This window comes from Chelonia mydas, chromosome 5, assembly GCF_015237465.2.
Source record: "Chelonia mydas isolate rCheMyd1 chromosome 5, rCheMyd1.pri.v2, whole genome shotgun sequence".
Lineage (NCBI taxonomy): Eukaryota > Metazoa > Chordata > Testudines > Cheloniidae > Chelonia > Chelonia mydas.
This window is the reverse complement of record NC_051245.2, coordinates 78,285,904-78,303,643: the sequence shown is the minus strand read 5'-3', so window position 1 is coordinate 78,303,643 and position 17,740 is coordinate 78,285,904. Positions and strand designations below refer to the sequence as shown.

The following is a 17,740-nucleotide window of genomic DNA, read 5'->3' as shown; positions in this document are numbered from 1 at the left end:
ATCTTGTCTCCTCATTGGTCATTTTGGTCAGGTACCAACGAGGTTATCCTAGCTTCTTAACCCTTTACAGATGAAAGGGTTTTTTCCTCTGGCCAAGAGGGATTTAAAGGTGGTTACCCTTCCCTTTATATTTATGACACCTCATCTACCTTGTCTCTCTGATTTCAACAAGACAGCTCAAGTGAGCTGCAAGATCAGACCACTTGCTGACTAGCCTTGAAAAAGTCTCTTAACCTCAGTTAGTGCCTTATTTTTCTTGTTTTTAAAATGTGGATAATAATGCTAACCAATCACCAAGGTTGTGGTGAAGATCCATTCATTAGTTAATATTTATACAACAGTTAGAAATGTAAAGTACTATGAAAGTACTGAATATTGTTATTAAATATTTATTAATCTAGTAAAAGAAAAGTTTCTGTAATAGAATCATAGGATGGAAAGAGGTTATCTAATCCAGTCCCCTGCACTCATGGCAGGACTAAGTATTAGTCTATGAAGTATACTATATGTAAGAATAACTATGCATACTATGAAGCTGTTACAGAATTCACACTTGCTGGGACAGAATGAGCTCTAGGATTCTGCAGGGAGATGCAAGGCTTCTGTTGCAATCTCATGCTGCTAGCCTGACCAGGTGAGGCTCATTAGCTCTAATCCAGAAGAATTGAAAAGGCAGGTGCCTCTCTGAGTAGAGAGGAAACAGAGAAGCTTGGGGGAGGAAAATCAATTTATGAATATACTTGTGGAGAAAGCATAGGATGAAGTTTAGGGTACATTTTGTAGCTGATTTGTTGTTTAATTTAATTTAAAAATAAAGGCAAATATATGAAGTGGTAACCTTTAGCCTATAGTCAGTGTGTTTAGATTGTTCAGAGTAAGGTGGGAATTTTACCTGCTTATATGTGGTAATTGGAGTGGGATTCTGGGCACACCCTACACTAGAGGAAAAATGGAACATGTCCTACAGTGGGAAGAGGAACTCAGCAGTGGTAGTCCAAGCCTACTACTGCCCTACAGCAATGGCTACAAGCCCAGGCTGCAGCCCAACAGGCTTTGTGCATGTGTGCAGTTTAGGTTGTTACATTCATGGCATACACAAAGAGAAGTTACATAAAATACTCTTTCTGAAAGGTTGCAACTTAACATGACTTTATTTTAGGCACCCAAGTCTGAAAATTGGTGGCCTTAGTTAATACCCTGCCTCTGGAATTATTTTAAATGTTTGTATGGATCAGCACATCTGGAAACAGAAGTGAAAGTGCCAATGTTAAGAATAGTTTCTCTCTAGGAGAGTATGTTGAGGCCAAATGGAAGAAGGAAGTTCCAGAAATCTAGTGAGAGAACCTGCTGTTTTGTTGAAATTTCAAAGCTAATTCTGGAGACTCTAAAGACCAGATTAAAAATCCAGGGCAAGATTCCTGGTTTGTATATATTGGTGTATCTTCACTGATGTCAATGGAGCTATGCTGATTTACATCAGCTGTGAACTTGGCCCCTGACCTTCCAATACTTAGACAAATGTAACCTTCATTTTTTGGAGGGTTTGTTTACACATTGAGCTGGGGGTGTGATTCCCTGCTCAAGAAGACCTACCTGCTCTAGTTCTGGTCAACCTAGAGTGCTAAAAATAGAGTATAGCCACAGGAACGAGTGGCTGCTTGCCCTAACTATGTGTCTTTGCTCTCAGATGGATACTACTCAGGGCAGCTTGTCTCTCCTGTTTCTTATGCTGCCACAGCTACGCTCTACGTTTAGCACACTAGCTCAATCAGAGCTACCGTGGGTATGTAGTGTAGATGTACCCTAAGAGTTGTCCATGTTGTAGGTAGCTACATAGCTTTCTGTATACAGAATCTTTAAACGTGAGAGATTTGTCTACCAGAACCAGGACTGTGAAACTGTTTAAGGAGCGGGGACTTAGAATGAGGGACGTACTCTGCTTTCTCTCTGGTGGAAAATTTACACTTCTTCTTTTCTAGAAAGGACGGTCCAGTGGTTAGGGCATTAACTTTTAATTGAGGAGACCTAGACCCTGCTCTGCCACAGATTTGCTGTGTGATCTTGGGCAAGTCACTTTTAAAAATCTGCCCCTTATTCTCTGTGCTTCAAATCCCCATCTCTAAAATGGGGATAACAATACTTCCCTAACTTACAGGGGCATGTGAGTATAGATAAGCTGAAGACTGAAGTGCTCAAATATCATAGTGATAGGTGCCCATATACATACATTAGATTTTTCTTAACCTAAAATAAACCATCTAGCCTGAATGTATATGTGGTGCTCTTTGCATAATGCCTATATGTTGTGATTTTGTATGTGTGGTGGGAGAAAGGGAATAGCTTGTGTCAAGGTCCTTCCCTGCTCTGAACTCTAGGGTACAGATAGGGGGACCTGCATGAAAGACCCCCTAAGCTTATTCTTACCAGCTTAGGTTAAAAACTTCCCCAAGGTACAAACTTTGCCTTGTCCTTGAACCCTATGCTGTCACCACCAAGCGTGTTAAACGAAGAACAGGGAAAGGGCCCACTTGGAGACGTCTTCCCTCAAAATATCCCCCCAAGCCCTACACCCCCTTTCCTGGGGAAGGCTTGATAAAAATCCTCACCAATTTGCATAGGTGAACACAGACCCAAACCCTTGGATGTTAAGAACAATGAAAATTCAATCAGGTTCTTAAAAGAAGAATTTTAATTAAAGAAAAAGTAAAAGAATCACTTCTGTAAAATCAGGATGGTAAATGCCTTACAGGGTAATCAAATTCAAAACATAGAGAATCCCTCTAGGCAAAACCTTAAGTTACAAAAAGACACAAAAACAGGAATATACATTCCATCCAGCACAGCTTATTTTACCAGCCATTAAACAAAAGGAAATCTAACGCATTTCTAACTAGATTACTTACTAACTAACAGAAGTTCTGAGACTGCATTCCTGATCTGTTCCCAACAAAAGCATCACACAGACAGACGAACCCTTTGTTTCCCCCCTCTCCTGCTTTGAGAGTATCTTGTCTCCTCATTGGTCATTTTGGTCAGGTGCCAGCGAGGTTATCTTAACTTCTTAACCCTTTACAGGTGAAATGGTTTTGCCTCTGGTCAGGAGGGATTTTATAGCACTGTATACAGAAAGGTGGTTATCCTTCCCTTTATTTTTATGACAGCTTGGAAATGACTTAGTGGAGAGGATAATAATTACAATGCTTTCATATTTTAAAAATCTGTTTCTGTTTCCTTGGAGGTTAGTCGGGGTAGCTGCTTGAAACTAACTTAGTTCTCATGTCTAAATTAATTAAAGGTGACTCTCTAGCAAAACATAATTTTTCAGGAAACCCAAGCCTCTGTGGGCTACAGCTTCAAAATTAGGCACAAGCTGAACAAGATGCTTGTGCTCAGATAAACTGGTGTCTGCAAACTAGACATTGGAAAATGTATTGCCAATCTCTGCTCACAAATAGGTGGTAGCACTTTGTTTCATGGCACATCATCTTATTCAGGAAACGGCTCTTGGCAAATTCTCAGTGCACGCCATTTCATTGACAAAATGCTATGTGACAGCCTTCATACAATGCCTTTTCATTAAAATGAAAATGTAAAATCTAGAATTGAAAATAATCCAGGCACCAGACTATATATATATATAAATCTGTGACCAGGTCTTGTCAGGGGAATGGTTGGTGCAACAAATACATTCTATAGTAACAGGTTTCAGAGTGGTAGCCATGTTAGTCTGTATCAGCAAAAACAACGAGGAGTCTTTGTGGCACCTTAGAGACTAACAAATTTATTTGGGCATAAGCTTTCATGGGCTAGAACCCTCTTCATCAGATGCATGGAGTGGAAAATACAGGAATAGGTATAAATACATGAAAAGATGGGAGTTGCCTTACCAAGTGTGAGGTCAGTCTAACGAGACAATACAATTAACGGTAGGTCTGTTATTGGGTGACTAGGGAGATTGAAGTGTTCTCCTACTGGTTTTTGAATGTTATAATTTCTGATGTCAGATTTGTGTCCATTTATTCTTTTGTGTAGAGACTGTCTGGTTTGGCCAATGTACATGGCAGAGGGGCATTGCTGGCACATGGTGGCATATATCACATTGGTAGATGTGCAGGTGAACGAGCCCCTGATAGTGTGGCTGATGTGGTTAGGTCCTATGATGGTGTCCCTTACCTTCTTGTCAACTGTTTGAAATGGGCCACTCTCATTACCACTACAAAAGTTATTTTTCCTCCCTTGGTATCCTACTGTTAATTGAACTGTTTCTTTAGACTGACCTCACACTTGGTAAGGCAACTCCCATCTTTTCATGTATTTATACCTGCTCCTGTATTTTCCACTCCATGCATCTGGTGAAGTGGGTTCTAGCCCACGAAAGCTTATGCCCAGATAAATTTGTTAGTCTGTAAGGTGCCACAAGGACTCCTCATTGTTTATTTTATAGTAAGGTATTTAGCATGGCCTCTGATCACAATGACACAGTTATATAAGAATGAGTTCCCTTTCTATGTTAAGCTATTGGATGTGCAGGTGCTAATGTGGCTTTTATTTTGATATTGTGGCAAGTCTTCTGACATAAAGGAGAAGGCACAGTGGAGCTTGTGTTGTTATGCAGTTATAATTGGTGCAATAAGGAAACTTTATAATAGGTGCAGTAAGGAAACTATGTGAAGATCAACTGCTGTCAGCAACAGAGACCTGCTGTTATTATATAAAAGTCCATATCCTAGTGTGTCTAATAGTAATTACATAGCTTTTAAAAAGTGCTCTTGGAAAACATAGATAACATTGTATTATAAAGCATAGTTCATGGCTATTTCACGTATGCTGTGCCAAGAAGCCTTACAGGCAAATAATAAAGATGTGTACCTGCTCCAAGGAGTCTACAGTCTAAGGTCTTGATCCTGACACTGGGTCTACTAGACCAGGGATTGGCAACCTTTGGTACGTGGCCCGCCAATTCTTCTGGATTAGAGCTAATGAGCCTCACGGTTTGTTTACCTGCAGTGTCAGCAGGTTTGGCCAACTGCAGTTTCCATTGGCTGCGGTTTGCCGTGCGAGGCCAATGGGGGCTGCGGGAAGCGGCGTGGGCAGAGGGACGTGCTGGCCATCCCTTCCCACAGCTCCCATTGGCCTTGCACGGCAGTGGGAGCTGCGACCGGCCGAACCTGCAGACGCTGAAGGTAAACAAACTGTCTCAGACCGGCCAGCGGATTTCCCTGGTGGGCCGCATGCCAAAGGTTGCTGATCCCTGTACTAGACCAACTTACATGATCAGGACCTAATCTGGATAAAACACAGCGAAGGATGGCAAACTAGAGTGGGATATAAGAAGGATGTGAGATGCAAGAATAAAAGATAATGAGAGGCATAAGGTCCTTTGTCTGACACCCTTGCTAACCCTGGCTTCTCCCCTCCTTTCTTCCCAGAGGGTTGGTGTAGTGCTGCTAGACCAGTGGCTCTCAACCTTTCCAGTCTACTGTATCCCTTTCAGGGTCCGATTTGTCTTGTGTACCCCCAAATTTCATCTCACTTAAAAACTACTTGCTTACAAAATCAGACAAAAATACAGAAGTGTCATAGCACACTATTACTGAAAAATTGCTGACTTTCTCATTTTTACCATATAACTATAAAATAAAACAATTGGAATATAAATATTGTACTTATATTTCACTGTATAGTATATAGAGCACTGTAAACAAGTCATGGTATGAAATTTTAGTTAGTACTGACTTCACTAGTGCTTTTTATGTAGCCTGTTGTAAAACTAGGCAAAAATCTAGAATAGTGGATGTACCCCTTGGAAGATCTCTGCATACCCCTAGGGGTATGCGTACTTCTGGTTGAGAACCACTGTGCTAAATGAAAGCCACATTGAACAGCTCCCCCTAATGGTGCAGTTTGTTTCCATTTAAACAAAACTGAATTAATATTGGTTTAAACATAGGATATAAATATTAATATACTATAAATAAGCACCTAGGCCCAAAATGTGGCCTCATATTTCCTCAGCCCTACATGTACTTAAAAGACAGTGAGCTATAAGATATTCTGAATGCTTCCGATAGACTTGCTGTGAACAGTGCTGCAAAGACTAATCTGTATTTATTGTACTTTAATTTTGCATCTGAAATATTAGATCCATACTGGTCTTTTTTTTTTCTTTACATTGAAAAAATTCTGATTTCTGAAAAAGAATCCTACCATGATAGGTGGTGACTAGAATAATGTTATTGACCATCCCAGGACAGGTCATCTTCTTTCTAGTATCATTCAGATACCACAGTCACTATTACACAATCTAGATTGTAAAAGCTGGAGAATTCATAACTAGAGTTGGTCAAAACACTTTCAAAGGAACAGTTTTCTGCTGGAAAATTCAGTTTTGTCAAAATCAAACATGTTACATGAATGTTTATTTTGACAAAAAAAAATTATAGGAAAGTCAAAATGATTCCTGTTGTTTTGTTTTGATAATGTTGAAATATCTTGGTTCCAATATCCATTAGATTCATTTTGTTTATACTTTTACATTAAAATAATACTGAAATATAAAAGTAAAAATGAGATATTTTGATATTATTGAAATGAAAAGCTTTGATGGTTTCAAAATGAAACTTTCCAGAATTTTTGTTCTGAAGAAACATAAAAAATTCTGCTTTTTTGTTTCAAGTTGGAACAATTTTTTTGGTTGAACAAAAAAACAGCTGTAGTTAGAACCCTGCTCACCAACGCTACTCTTACTGCTCAATAGTATATCAGGTATATATGAGAACCCCTTGAGTACTGCTTGCCAGTCTTCAGTCATTCATATAGTTACTATCTGAGATGCTGCTCCTGTCACAGGTGACACAGTTTTTGCCCATCCTAAATCTCATAATTAGAAACTCCATTACTACTTCTCTGGTACCTTTTAGAGTGCATCAGCAGGACCTACCCAATTAGTGGTCTAGATATCCGGCCCTGGAGAGCTGTTTGCTGTGTTGGGTAGACAAGCCCTAAGCTTTTACCTCAAGTTAGTTAAGAATATCTTTTCTGTGTGTATGTGCTTTTTTTTTTTTGTAGTGAAGATATGGCCTGAATTTCAAAATTTTGGCCACTCTAGCAAGCTAGCCTAGGCTTCCAGAAACTGAGTTCAAGGCCCCGCTCTACCACAAACTTCCTGTCTGACTTTGGGTAAGTCACTTAGACCTGGATCCACAAAGGGACTTAGGTGTGCAACACTCAGAGGTGGAAGATCCCTGTTCAAATGCCTTCTTTTCATCAGGCAGAGGGGGGAAATTGAACTGGGGTCTCTCACAGCATGGATGAGTACCCAAACTGCAGGCCTACAGTTTATAAGGAAGGCCTCCTTAGAGCACCCCTAATAGACTACAGGTTAGATAGGCAGAACAATCAATGCCTATCTTCATCTGGTTTGAGGATTGCACTGGGGCTTAGGTGTGAGATTGGTCTTGGGCGTCACTGCCTCAGGCAGGTGCCTGATGCCTGAGGCAGAAATTAGGCACCTTAGAAGACTTTTACAGCAAAAATTTAGGCACTGAGTGAGTCTAGGAGGCAGAAGAGTGGGGTTTTTGTGGATCTCAATGGCATCTAAATCTCTTTGTGGATCTGGGCCTCAGTTCCTCACCTGTACAATGGGCACGTCCCGACCTCACAGGAGTGATACGAGTCTTCCATGCATTTATTCTGTGCAGCATTTGGATACTACGGTAATGGGGACCATGTGAGTAGCTGATGTATCTTCTTTTCCTCTTTTAAAAGAAGGTTGATGTTTGAGTGGGAAATACACATTATCATTCTGCACCTTCATATATAGAGTTGAAATACAGTAGTTACATCAGAAAATAGAAAGATGCCACATTATAGTCAATAGTGTAGCAGCTTTTGGAGCTCCCTCCACACCCAAGACAATTTAAACCAGGATTTCTTGTCTATACTGGCAGCTTCTAATGAGGGGTGAATGGGGCTTAAAGGAGGAGATTTAACAGGTGGGGATATTTCTTTAAAGAAATAAAAAGCCTCCATGGCAGTTGCCTCTTTTTCCTCCCCCAGCCTCTCTGTCTATTGTAGTAGTGGAGAGAAGGGAGAAAGTAAAACTTCAGGGCAGCACTATACAGCACAGTCAGGAGAGGGAAGAGCTGGCAGCATCTTCAGCACAGTAGCACCAGATAATGCAGTCCAGGGAAGAAGAAGCCTCCAGTTCTTAATCCTCCTTATCCTGAAGTACACAATAGTGCAGAGAGCCACACATGATCACGGGATTCACTTTTCAGTCCTCTTTGGGGGCTAAGAACTCTAGTCCCAAAGAATCATGAGTCCTTGACATGCATCCTCTTTGGCAGGGGTCTCCATCACAATGACAGGTAAAGTGATCTCTGAGAACTGGCCCAACAGCACATCGGTAGGTCAGACCCAGGTTCCATTTTTCCCAAACTCCTGGCAGGTAGATTATTGCAATAAGGATGGTACTATTTTAAATGCTCATATTTTTGCAGCTATGAGGGTTCACTGCATGCTTTCATATGTGGGTTTTTTTATATCTCTGACTATTAGTTTTGAGAAACCAAAACCAGGCTGATGATGTTTTGCAAAACCGAAACAATGAGGTCTTACAAAACCAAAACCATCCTGGCTTCTGCTCATCCCTGTTAAATTGTTAGGTACAATATAAGAATATTTAGTATTCGGATTATGTAAAGGAGAAACTAATAATAGTTTGCAAAGTATGTGTGTCACTCCCTTCTGGATTCCAAGGGAGGAAAATAGTGGACCCTGCGCAGACAACTATTAATGCTGTGTTACTAGTTGTTTGCACAGGTCCACTGTTGTGTGTGCCACTGCCGTCCATAGCATAGGTGAAACATGATATACAGTACACAGAAACAGCCAGAGTTGTGCAAAGCTTAATAGAAGTGTTTGAGGCAGGAAAATTTTGGGAAATGCAACAAATAGGTTAGAAAATGCTAAAAAGGACTAGTGGAGAACCACAGTGAATACAGTGCATAAAGATAGGGGGGTGTGTGTGTGCCCAACTGCCTATGTCACAATACAGCAGTGGCCAGAGTCCTCCATAACACTGCCATGAAACTTTACAGAAGAATTTGTCTAGCACTAAACACTAAGTGCCAAGGTAAAATCGTGATGCCTGGAAAGTGTAAGGCAAATACAGACCAATAATTAAGAAAAGAGCCATATTTTTTGGTTGTCTTGCACACGCTAACATCCACTTAGAAAAGTCCATGGATAAACAAGCAGTGACCTGTAAGTACCCTCAAAGTAAGATGTTTAAAGCCAGCCAGAGAAGCAATATGATCACCAGATTATGCTTGGGGAAGGACCTGAACCCAGGAACTCCTGGGTCACAAGGCCCCATGTACAGTCATGTGCTGTGCTCTCTTCCATGTAGGAATTCTCTGTAACTTGAAGTCTTTAAATCAGGATTTGAGGACTCCAGTAACTCAGCCAGAATTTATGGGTCTATTACACAAGGGGAGGGTGTGTGTGAGGTTTTATGGTCAGCAATGTGCAAGAGGTCAGAATCTAAAGGATATTTCACAGAATCCTACTATCAGGGTCATTTCAAGGACAAAGATAAGATTAGATAAAGACTTTTCACTAAGCTTTACACATGTGAGACATGGTCAGGCTCTAACCACCATCACAACCACACAGATATAAAAATTGTGCTGGCAAGACACGTGGAAAGATGTTGAAACAGCAGCACGACTTCTAATTCTATCACACATGCTAAAGAGACACGCCTATTAGGCATACAAGCAAGTCAGTGAAGGGTTGTGAAACATCTGCAAGTCATTTAGCATACAAAATATGTACAAAAGACACAAAGTAAGTCAACTATGCACACACTCATAGTCAGTATATGTGCTGTTCCCTGTGGATTGCCATAAGAAGTCAGCAGGTACGACTATGAGACATAAACACTATTATCCACAAGTGGAAATGTGCATAAAATTAATCCCACAGGCCATCACACAAGTGCCTTCTCACAGTGATAAACACATAATCAAAACCTTACACCCATATCATCAGCACTTCTCTACAAAGGACCCACAGGCATATCATACGCCAAATCCATCCTCTGGTAAGGATCAGTACAGCATTGTTATCCATTTTATAAACACTCAAACTACTTGTATAGTATGCTTTGCCCATTAAATGTCATCAGCACTACAACAGGTTAGTTGGGTTCTTCTTTTGACCCACCTTATTACGTACCAGACAGGGGAATACTGCAGAGAGATTCTAATTGACCCCTATTGATTTACTGTAGCAAGTGCAGCATGTTAATACCCTCGACATAATAGAGGTCTGAGTGGCCTCTGAGTAATCCTAAGGGAGGAACAACTGCGTTTAGTAAGAAGGATTGGACTGATGTTCATATTATTTGTTTGAACCTCCACAGTATGTTGGGACAGCTTTGTGGCAGGATGCTCACAAACTCATCTGACGCAAGTGGCTGAATAGCAGTTTAATAACATTCACCCAGTATGGAGTGATAGAGAGACCTTTATCCTGAAAGTGGGATAAATCACAGCACAGTTTTCGCTACAGGCTCAGCCAAGTTCACATAGCTTGTATAGTTTTATTGAATTCCTTTCTTCACAGTCATGCTTAACAAGCATGAACTGCATGTCTTCTTTTTTCCACAGCTCCTCCACTTCAGCTTATTAAAATATATTGCTCCAGTTCATATGATGATCCCACACTACAAAAATATGGATTCCCTCCGTCTCGCTGATGTCCTCCTGGATGTTATGACTCCTATCATTATCATTACCTGTGGGCTGATCCTTCCTTCTTTTATGAGGCATGTCAGCAGAGGTGCTCTCCTCAAACTGTCTGCTGTTTCTCTTGGTGGATACCAACATCAATGCAGTATCCATTCTTCCTTCTGGGTAAAGTTCCTTCTTGTGAATAAAACTCAGCAGTGTCTGGATTTCAGGCCCAAATACAATATGATACCTGAGGTCTTCTTGGAGATAATTACCTAAATGACAGGTTCGGGACAGCTTTATAGTAATAATAATAATAATACCCAACTCTTACAGACAGTGAAACTTCTGCTAATAAGTTTTTGTACCAGGTGAAATACTGGCCCCATTGAAATCAATAGCAAAGCTCTCACTGACTTTAGTAGGGCCAGGATTTCTCCCATAGTGCTTTCTAATCATGTCAGTTAAGTCCTTGCAGATCATGTCACTCAGTGTTTGAGGGAAACTTAGTCTGTGAGGACTACAAATATCAATCAAGAATTAGGAAAGTAGATTATGAAAAAAATATGTCTTCAGTGTATATTGTTGTATCCTTTATACCTAAAGTTCAAAAATCTCATCTTTTAATCACAGTGGAACCCAGCCATTTTAACCTGTCTTTCTTTTATCCAAAGACCTTTTCCTTTCTGCTATTACTACTACTTATTTTTGTTTGTATTAGAGTAGTGCCTAGAGGTTGCAATCAACGTCCGAGCCTCACTGTGCTCGGCTGTTTATATATTTATAGTCAGAGACAATCCCTGACCCAAGGAGCTTAGAATTTCTAAATAAAATAAATAAAAAAGACATACAAAGAGAGGAAACAGAAACTGAAAGTAAGGTGACCTATCCAAGTTCACACAGCAGATCAGTGGCAGAAGCAGGAGTAGAACCTAGTACAGAGGTGGGCAAACTATGCCCACGGAACCATCCTGCCTGGCCCTTGAGCTCCCAGCTGGGGAGACTAGCCCCCGGCCCTTCTCCTGCTGTGCCCCTGCAGCCTCAGCTCGCCATGCCGCCAGTGCTCTGGGCGGTGGGGCTGTGAGCTCTTGCCGGGCAGCGTGGTGGCGTGGCTGGCTCCGGACAGGCGGCGCGGCTGCCAGTCCTGCTGCTCTGAGTGGCATGGTAAGGGGGCGGGGGGGGGGGGGGTTGGATAAGAGGCAGGGGGTCCCAGAGGGCAGTCAGGGGACAGGGAGCGGTGGGATGGGGCGGAAGTTCCCGGGGGTGGTGTGGGCGGTCAGGGGACAGGGAATGGGGTGGTTGGATAGGAGTGGGAGTCCCGGGGTGCCTGTCAGGGAGCGGGGGTGTGGATAGGGGTCGGGGCAGTCAGGAGACAGGGAGCGGGGGCGGGGGGGGGGCATTGGATAGGGGGTGGGGTTCCAGTGGGGCAGTTAGGGGCAGGGGGTTGTGGTGGTCAGGGGACAAGAAGCAGGGGGGATTGGATGGGTCAGAGGTTCTGAGGGGGGCAGTCAGCAGGCAGGAAGTGAGAGGGGGTGGATAGGGGGCGGGGGCCAGGCTGTTTGGGGAGGCACAGCCTTCCCTACCCAACCCTCCATTCAGTTTTGGAAACCAGATATGACCCTCAGGCCAAAAAGTTTGCCCACCCCTGTCCTAGGACCATGTTGCCTCTCTTGCTGCTGTAGTGATTGTGCTGCGGTTATAAAAAGGATCCTATCCTCATCACAAGTTATTTTCTTATGTTTCCGCATCCAACCAAGCCAGTCATGCCTGTTTAATGACCTACAATGACTTTAATTGGATGAGGCTATTATTATTCATTTATTTGTTTTTGGTAGCTCCCAGATTTTTCTAGATGTCTAGGAAAGGAGGTTCCTACCATGAGTTGCTCAAAGTGTAAGGAAAAACTCAGAATGAGGAAATAATATATGAAAATGAATTGCATATATAACAATGAAAATGAATTTTTGAGTCAGCTCCTCCCTGTTTTTACAGCAGAGAAGACTGTGGATAATAAACTGTTCTACTGAACTATTTATTTCATCTGAGGCAGAATTGGTCTCAAACTTTTTTTTTTGCTTTTGGAACCTGTAAGAAATGTGTCTCAGATATAACAGGCCACATCAGACCAATGCTTCTCCTGGAGAAGTTTGGTGTGTTAAAACACTGTGAACTGTTTCACTGCTCAATAAGTTGTCATAACTGGGCTGCAAAGACAGCACATGTTTAAGATGAAAGGTGGCCCCTCTCTTTACTGCTTCAGTTTGTCTGAATGATGCCTTGGCAACACAACGGAGTGGGTTGGGCTGGTCTCTGAAGGATACTGTTATCACTACGAGAACTTCATTTGTGTTAAGTGAGAGTTTACATTCTGAACAAATATAGGTTTCAGAGTAGCAGCCGTGTCAGTCTGCATCCGCAAAAAGAACAGGAGTACTTGTGGCACCTTAGAGACTAATAAATGTATTAGAGCATAAGCTTTCATGGGCTACAGCCCACTTCATCGGATGCATACAATGGAACATATAGTAAGAAGATATATATATACATACAGAGAAGGTGGAAGTTGCCATACAAACTGTAAGAGGCTAATTAATTAAGATGAGCTATTATAAGCAGGAGAAAAAAACTTTTGTAGTGATAATCAAGATGGCCCATTTAGACAGTTGACAAGAAGGTGTGAGGATACTTAACATGGGGAAATAGATTAAATATGTGTAATGACCCAACCACTCCCAGTTTCTATTCAAACCCAAGTTAATGGTTTCTAGTTTGCATATTAATTCAAGCTCAGCAGTTTCTCACTGGAGTCTGTTTTTGAAGCTTTTCTGTTGCAAAATTGCCACCCTTAAATCTTTTATTGAATGGCCAGAGAGGTTGAAGTGTTCTCCTACCGGTTTTTGAATGTTATGATTCCTGATGTTAGATTTGTGTCCATTTATTCTTTTGCGTAGAGACTGTCTGGTTTGGCCAGTGTACATGGCAGAGGGGCATTGCTGGCACATGATGGCATATATCACATTGGTAGATGTGCAGGTGAACGAGCCCCTGATGGCGTGGCTAATGTGATTAGGTCCTATGATGGTGTCACTTGAATAAATATGTTGACAGAGTTGGCATCAGGCTTTGTTGCAAGGATAGGTTCCTGGGTTAGTGTTTCTGTTGTGTGGTTGCTGGTGAGTATTTGCTTCAGGTTGGGAGGCTGTCTGTGAGCGAGACAGCCAACATTCTGTTCGCTTTTTTGACCGCCGCTGCACATTGAGTGGATGATTTCAGAGAACTATCCACAATGACTCCAAGATCTCTTTCTTGTGTGGTAACAGGTAATTTAGACCCCATCATTGTATATGTATAGTTAGGATTATGTTTTCCAATGTGCATTACTTTGCATTTATCAACATTAAATTTTATCTGCCATTTTGTTGCCCAGCCACCCAGTTTTGTGAGATCCTTTTGTAGCTCTTCGCAGTCTGCCTGGGACTTAACATCTTAAGTAGTTTTGTATCATCTGCGAATTTTGCCACCTCACTGTTTACCCTCTTTTTCCGGATCGTTTAGGAATATATTAAATAGGACTGGGCCCAGTACAGATCCCTGGGGGACACCGCTATTTACCCCCTCCATTCTGAAAACTGAACATTTATTCCTACCCTTTGTTTCCTATCTTTTAACCAGTCACCAATCTATGAGAGAACCTTCCCTCTTATCCCATGACTGCTTATTTTGCTTAAGAGCCTCTGGTGAGGGACCTTGTCAAAGGCTTTCTGAAAATCTAAATACACTATATCCACTGGATCTCCTTTGTCCGGATGCTTGTTGACCCCCTCAAAGGATTCTAGTAGATTGGTGAGGCATGATTTCCCTTTACAAAAACCAAGTTGACTACTTCCCAACAAATTATGTTCATCTATGTGTGTGACAATTTTGTTCTTTACGATAGTTTCAACCAATTTGCCCGGTACTGTAGTTGCCAGGGTCACCTCTGGAGCCCTTTTTAAAAATTGGTGTCACATTAGCTATCCTCCAGTCATTTGGTACAGAAGCTGATTTAAATGATAGGTTACAGTTAGTCGTCCTGCAATTTCACATTTGAGTTCCTTCAGAACTCTTGGGTGAAGATCATCAGGTCCTGGAGACTTATTAGTGTTTAGTTTATCAATTTGTTCCAAAACCTCCTCTAATGACACCTCAATTTGGGACAGTTCCTCAGATCTGTCACACAAAAAGAATGGCTCAGATTTGGGAATCTCCCTCCCATCTTCAACAGTGAAGACTGATGCAAAGAATTCATTTAGTTTCTCAGCAATGGCCTTATCATCCTTGAATGCTCCTTTAGCATCTCGATCGTCCAGTGGCCCCATTGGTTGTTTAGCAGGCTTTCTGCTTCTGGTGTATTTAAAAAATGTTTTGCTATTACTTTCGGAGTCTTTGGCTAGCTGTTCTTCAAATTCTTTTTTGGTCTTTCTAATTATATTTTTACACTTCATTTGCCAGAGTTTATGCTCTTTTCTATTTTCCTCATTAGGATGTATCTTCCACTTTTTAAAGGGTGCCTTTTTGCCTCTCACTGCTCCTTTTACTTTGTTGTTTAACCACGGTGACTCTTTTTTGGTTCTTTTACTATGTTTTTTAAATTGGGGTACACATTTAAGTTGAGCCTCTATTATGGTGTCTTTTAAAAGAGTTTCCACACAGCTTACAGGGATTTGACTTTTGGCGCGGTACCTTTTTAATTTCTGTTTCACTAACTTCCTCATTTTTTGTAGTTCCCCTTTCTGAAATTAAATGCTACAGTGTTGGGCCGCTGCGGAGTTTTCCGCGCCAGAGGGATGTTAAATTTAATTATATTCTGGTCACTATTACCAAGCGGTCCAGCTATATTCACCTCTTGGACGTGATCCTGTGCTTCACTTAAGACTAAATCAAGAATTGCCTCTCCTCTTGTGGGTTCCAGACTAGCTGCTCCAAGAAGCAGTCATTTAAGCTGTCAAGAAACTTTATCTCTTCATCCCATCCTGAGGTGACATGTACCCAGTCAATATGGGGATAGTTGAAATCCCCCATTATTATAATTATTGAGTTTTTTATTTTAATAGCCTCTCTAATCTCCCTGAGCATTTCAGAGTTACTAACACCATCCTGGGCAGGTGATCTGTAATATAACCCTACTGCTATATTCTTATTTTTCAGGCATGGAATTACTATCCATAGAGAGTCTATAGTACAATTTGGTTCATTTAAGATTTTTACTTCATTTGATTCTATACTTTCTTTCACATATAGTGCCACTCCCCACTAGCACGACCTGTTCTGTCCTTCCAATATATTTTGTACCCTGGTATCACTGTGTCCCATTGATTATCCTCATTCCATCAGTTTTCTGTGATGCCTATTATATGAATATCCTCATTTAATACGAGGCACTCTAGTTCACCCAACTTATTATTTAGACTTCTAGCACTGGTTTCAAAGCATTTTAAAAACTTGTCATTTTTTGGCTGTCCCCTATTGCATGACGTAATTGAAGGGGACTTTTTTTCATTTGACTGTTTGTCATGAGACTTTTCTAAAGTTTGGGGGATTAGAATGTAGAGATTTTAGAGATAAAGGTCAGCTGTGAAGTTCAGATCTGCACTGCTGTTGCCAGTTATTCGGGCCTATACAAATTGTTCCAGCACCCCTGCCCACAGAAGGGGCGGATGAGAGGATCCACATAGCAGTGGACCCTCTGGCCTTCCCCTTTTTGTTTCCTTCACTTGTGTAAGCTCCTCCCACTCCACCCCTGCTCAGAGAAGAGTGCATGCCATGCCATGCCATGCAGGAAGCTGTACACCCACTGTACAGTCCGCCCGGCATCCAGAACCTTCACTGGCCAATGGAACCACACTGATAGTGTGGCGATAGATAGTAGTGCTGCTTGGGAGACCTCTGTGACTGCCGAGGAGGAGCTGGATTTGGCACTTAGAATATGAGCTTTTCCAGTAGAACATTTTACTAGAGAGCCTTTATGAAATGTCACATCACACAAGCACTTTTTGCTATTATGCAAATTTAAGAATTTCTCTTAAAACTCAATTTAACAAGCACTATAAAGTTGCCCACAGGCCATAATGCTTGAGAAAATATTTGACCTACTTCCCAGTTTTAGTACACTTTAAATCCACTTTGAATTCAAATCCACTTTTACTTTCTAAATAATACTTGCACCCTCACTGGGCTGGCATGAGGCTTAATGACTGCAAAGAGCTTTGAAATCCTCAGATGGACAATGCTATACAAATTCAAAGTCCTACTTATTATTTTTTAATTAGTCTTATTATTGCTATACAAAAATAAGGAATTGTAATCTCATAAATCTTGTGCTCCCTCATAAATTCCCCCACATGGCTCCCTTCAGACTAACTCCCGCATACCAAGTGCAGTCTCTAATCCAACTGTAATCATTATCACTGTGTGCTTTGCCTTTACAAATTAAACGTCTTTATTAGGGTTTCCAGCAGTGTAGGTGTTATGGTGCCATCCCACTCTTTTGCTGCTACTCTCGCTCCAGATATAAAATAGGTTCAGAATGCTCAATCAGTGTCTGAAACATACTGAGCTTACCTCATAAACACTGATCCGATGCTATCTGTAAGGCTGAGTGGAGAGCCATCACCAGGCTTTGGGAAGCTGTTCTGATTCGCATAATGAAAAACCGACTTATCCTGGGAATGCCTTTTTCTCACCATTTTAAGGGAGTTAACTGCAGAATTCAACAAATTCAGCCGATCTCCAAAGTGATCCTTTAAAAGCTCAGCCTTTCACTGCGGAAGGAAGTGCATTCTTGGTGTGAATCCAGCTCAAGCTAGTTTTTTTTTTTTTTAAAGATCTGTTAATAAGTAACATATTAGCATGACATCACAAGCTGGTTTTCTGTTTGTCCACAGTGGTGTGTCCATACTGTGTGGTGTGATATGACTTTAGAACTTATTACTACTAGTCCTATTCCCTAGCTTGTATATACT

General features: G+C 41.4%; 1 protein-coding gene across 1 annotated transcript in view; it reads right to left on the bottom strand.

Annotated features, from left to right (window-relative positions):
- Positions 1-17,484, bottom strand: part of GRAMD2B (GRAM domain containing 2B) — a 73,445-nt gene extending 55,961 nt beyond the window's left edge. Inside the window, exon 1 of the mRNA XM_037901644.2 lies at positions 17,340-17,484. Coding sequence (XP_037757572.1) covers positions 17,340-17,464 — 125 coding nt within the window. The 5' untranslated portion in view covers positions 17,465-17,484. The remainder of the gene's footprint in view (positions 1-17,339) is intronic.
- Positions 17,485-17,740: the final 256 nt, after the last annotated feature.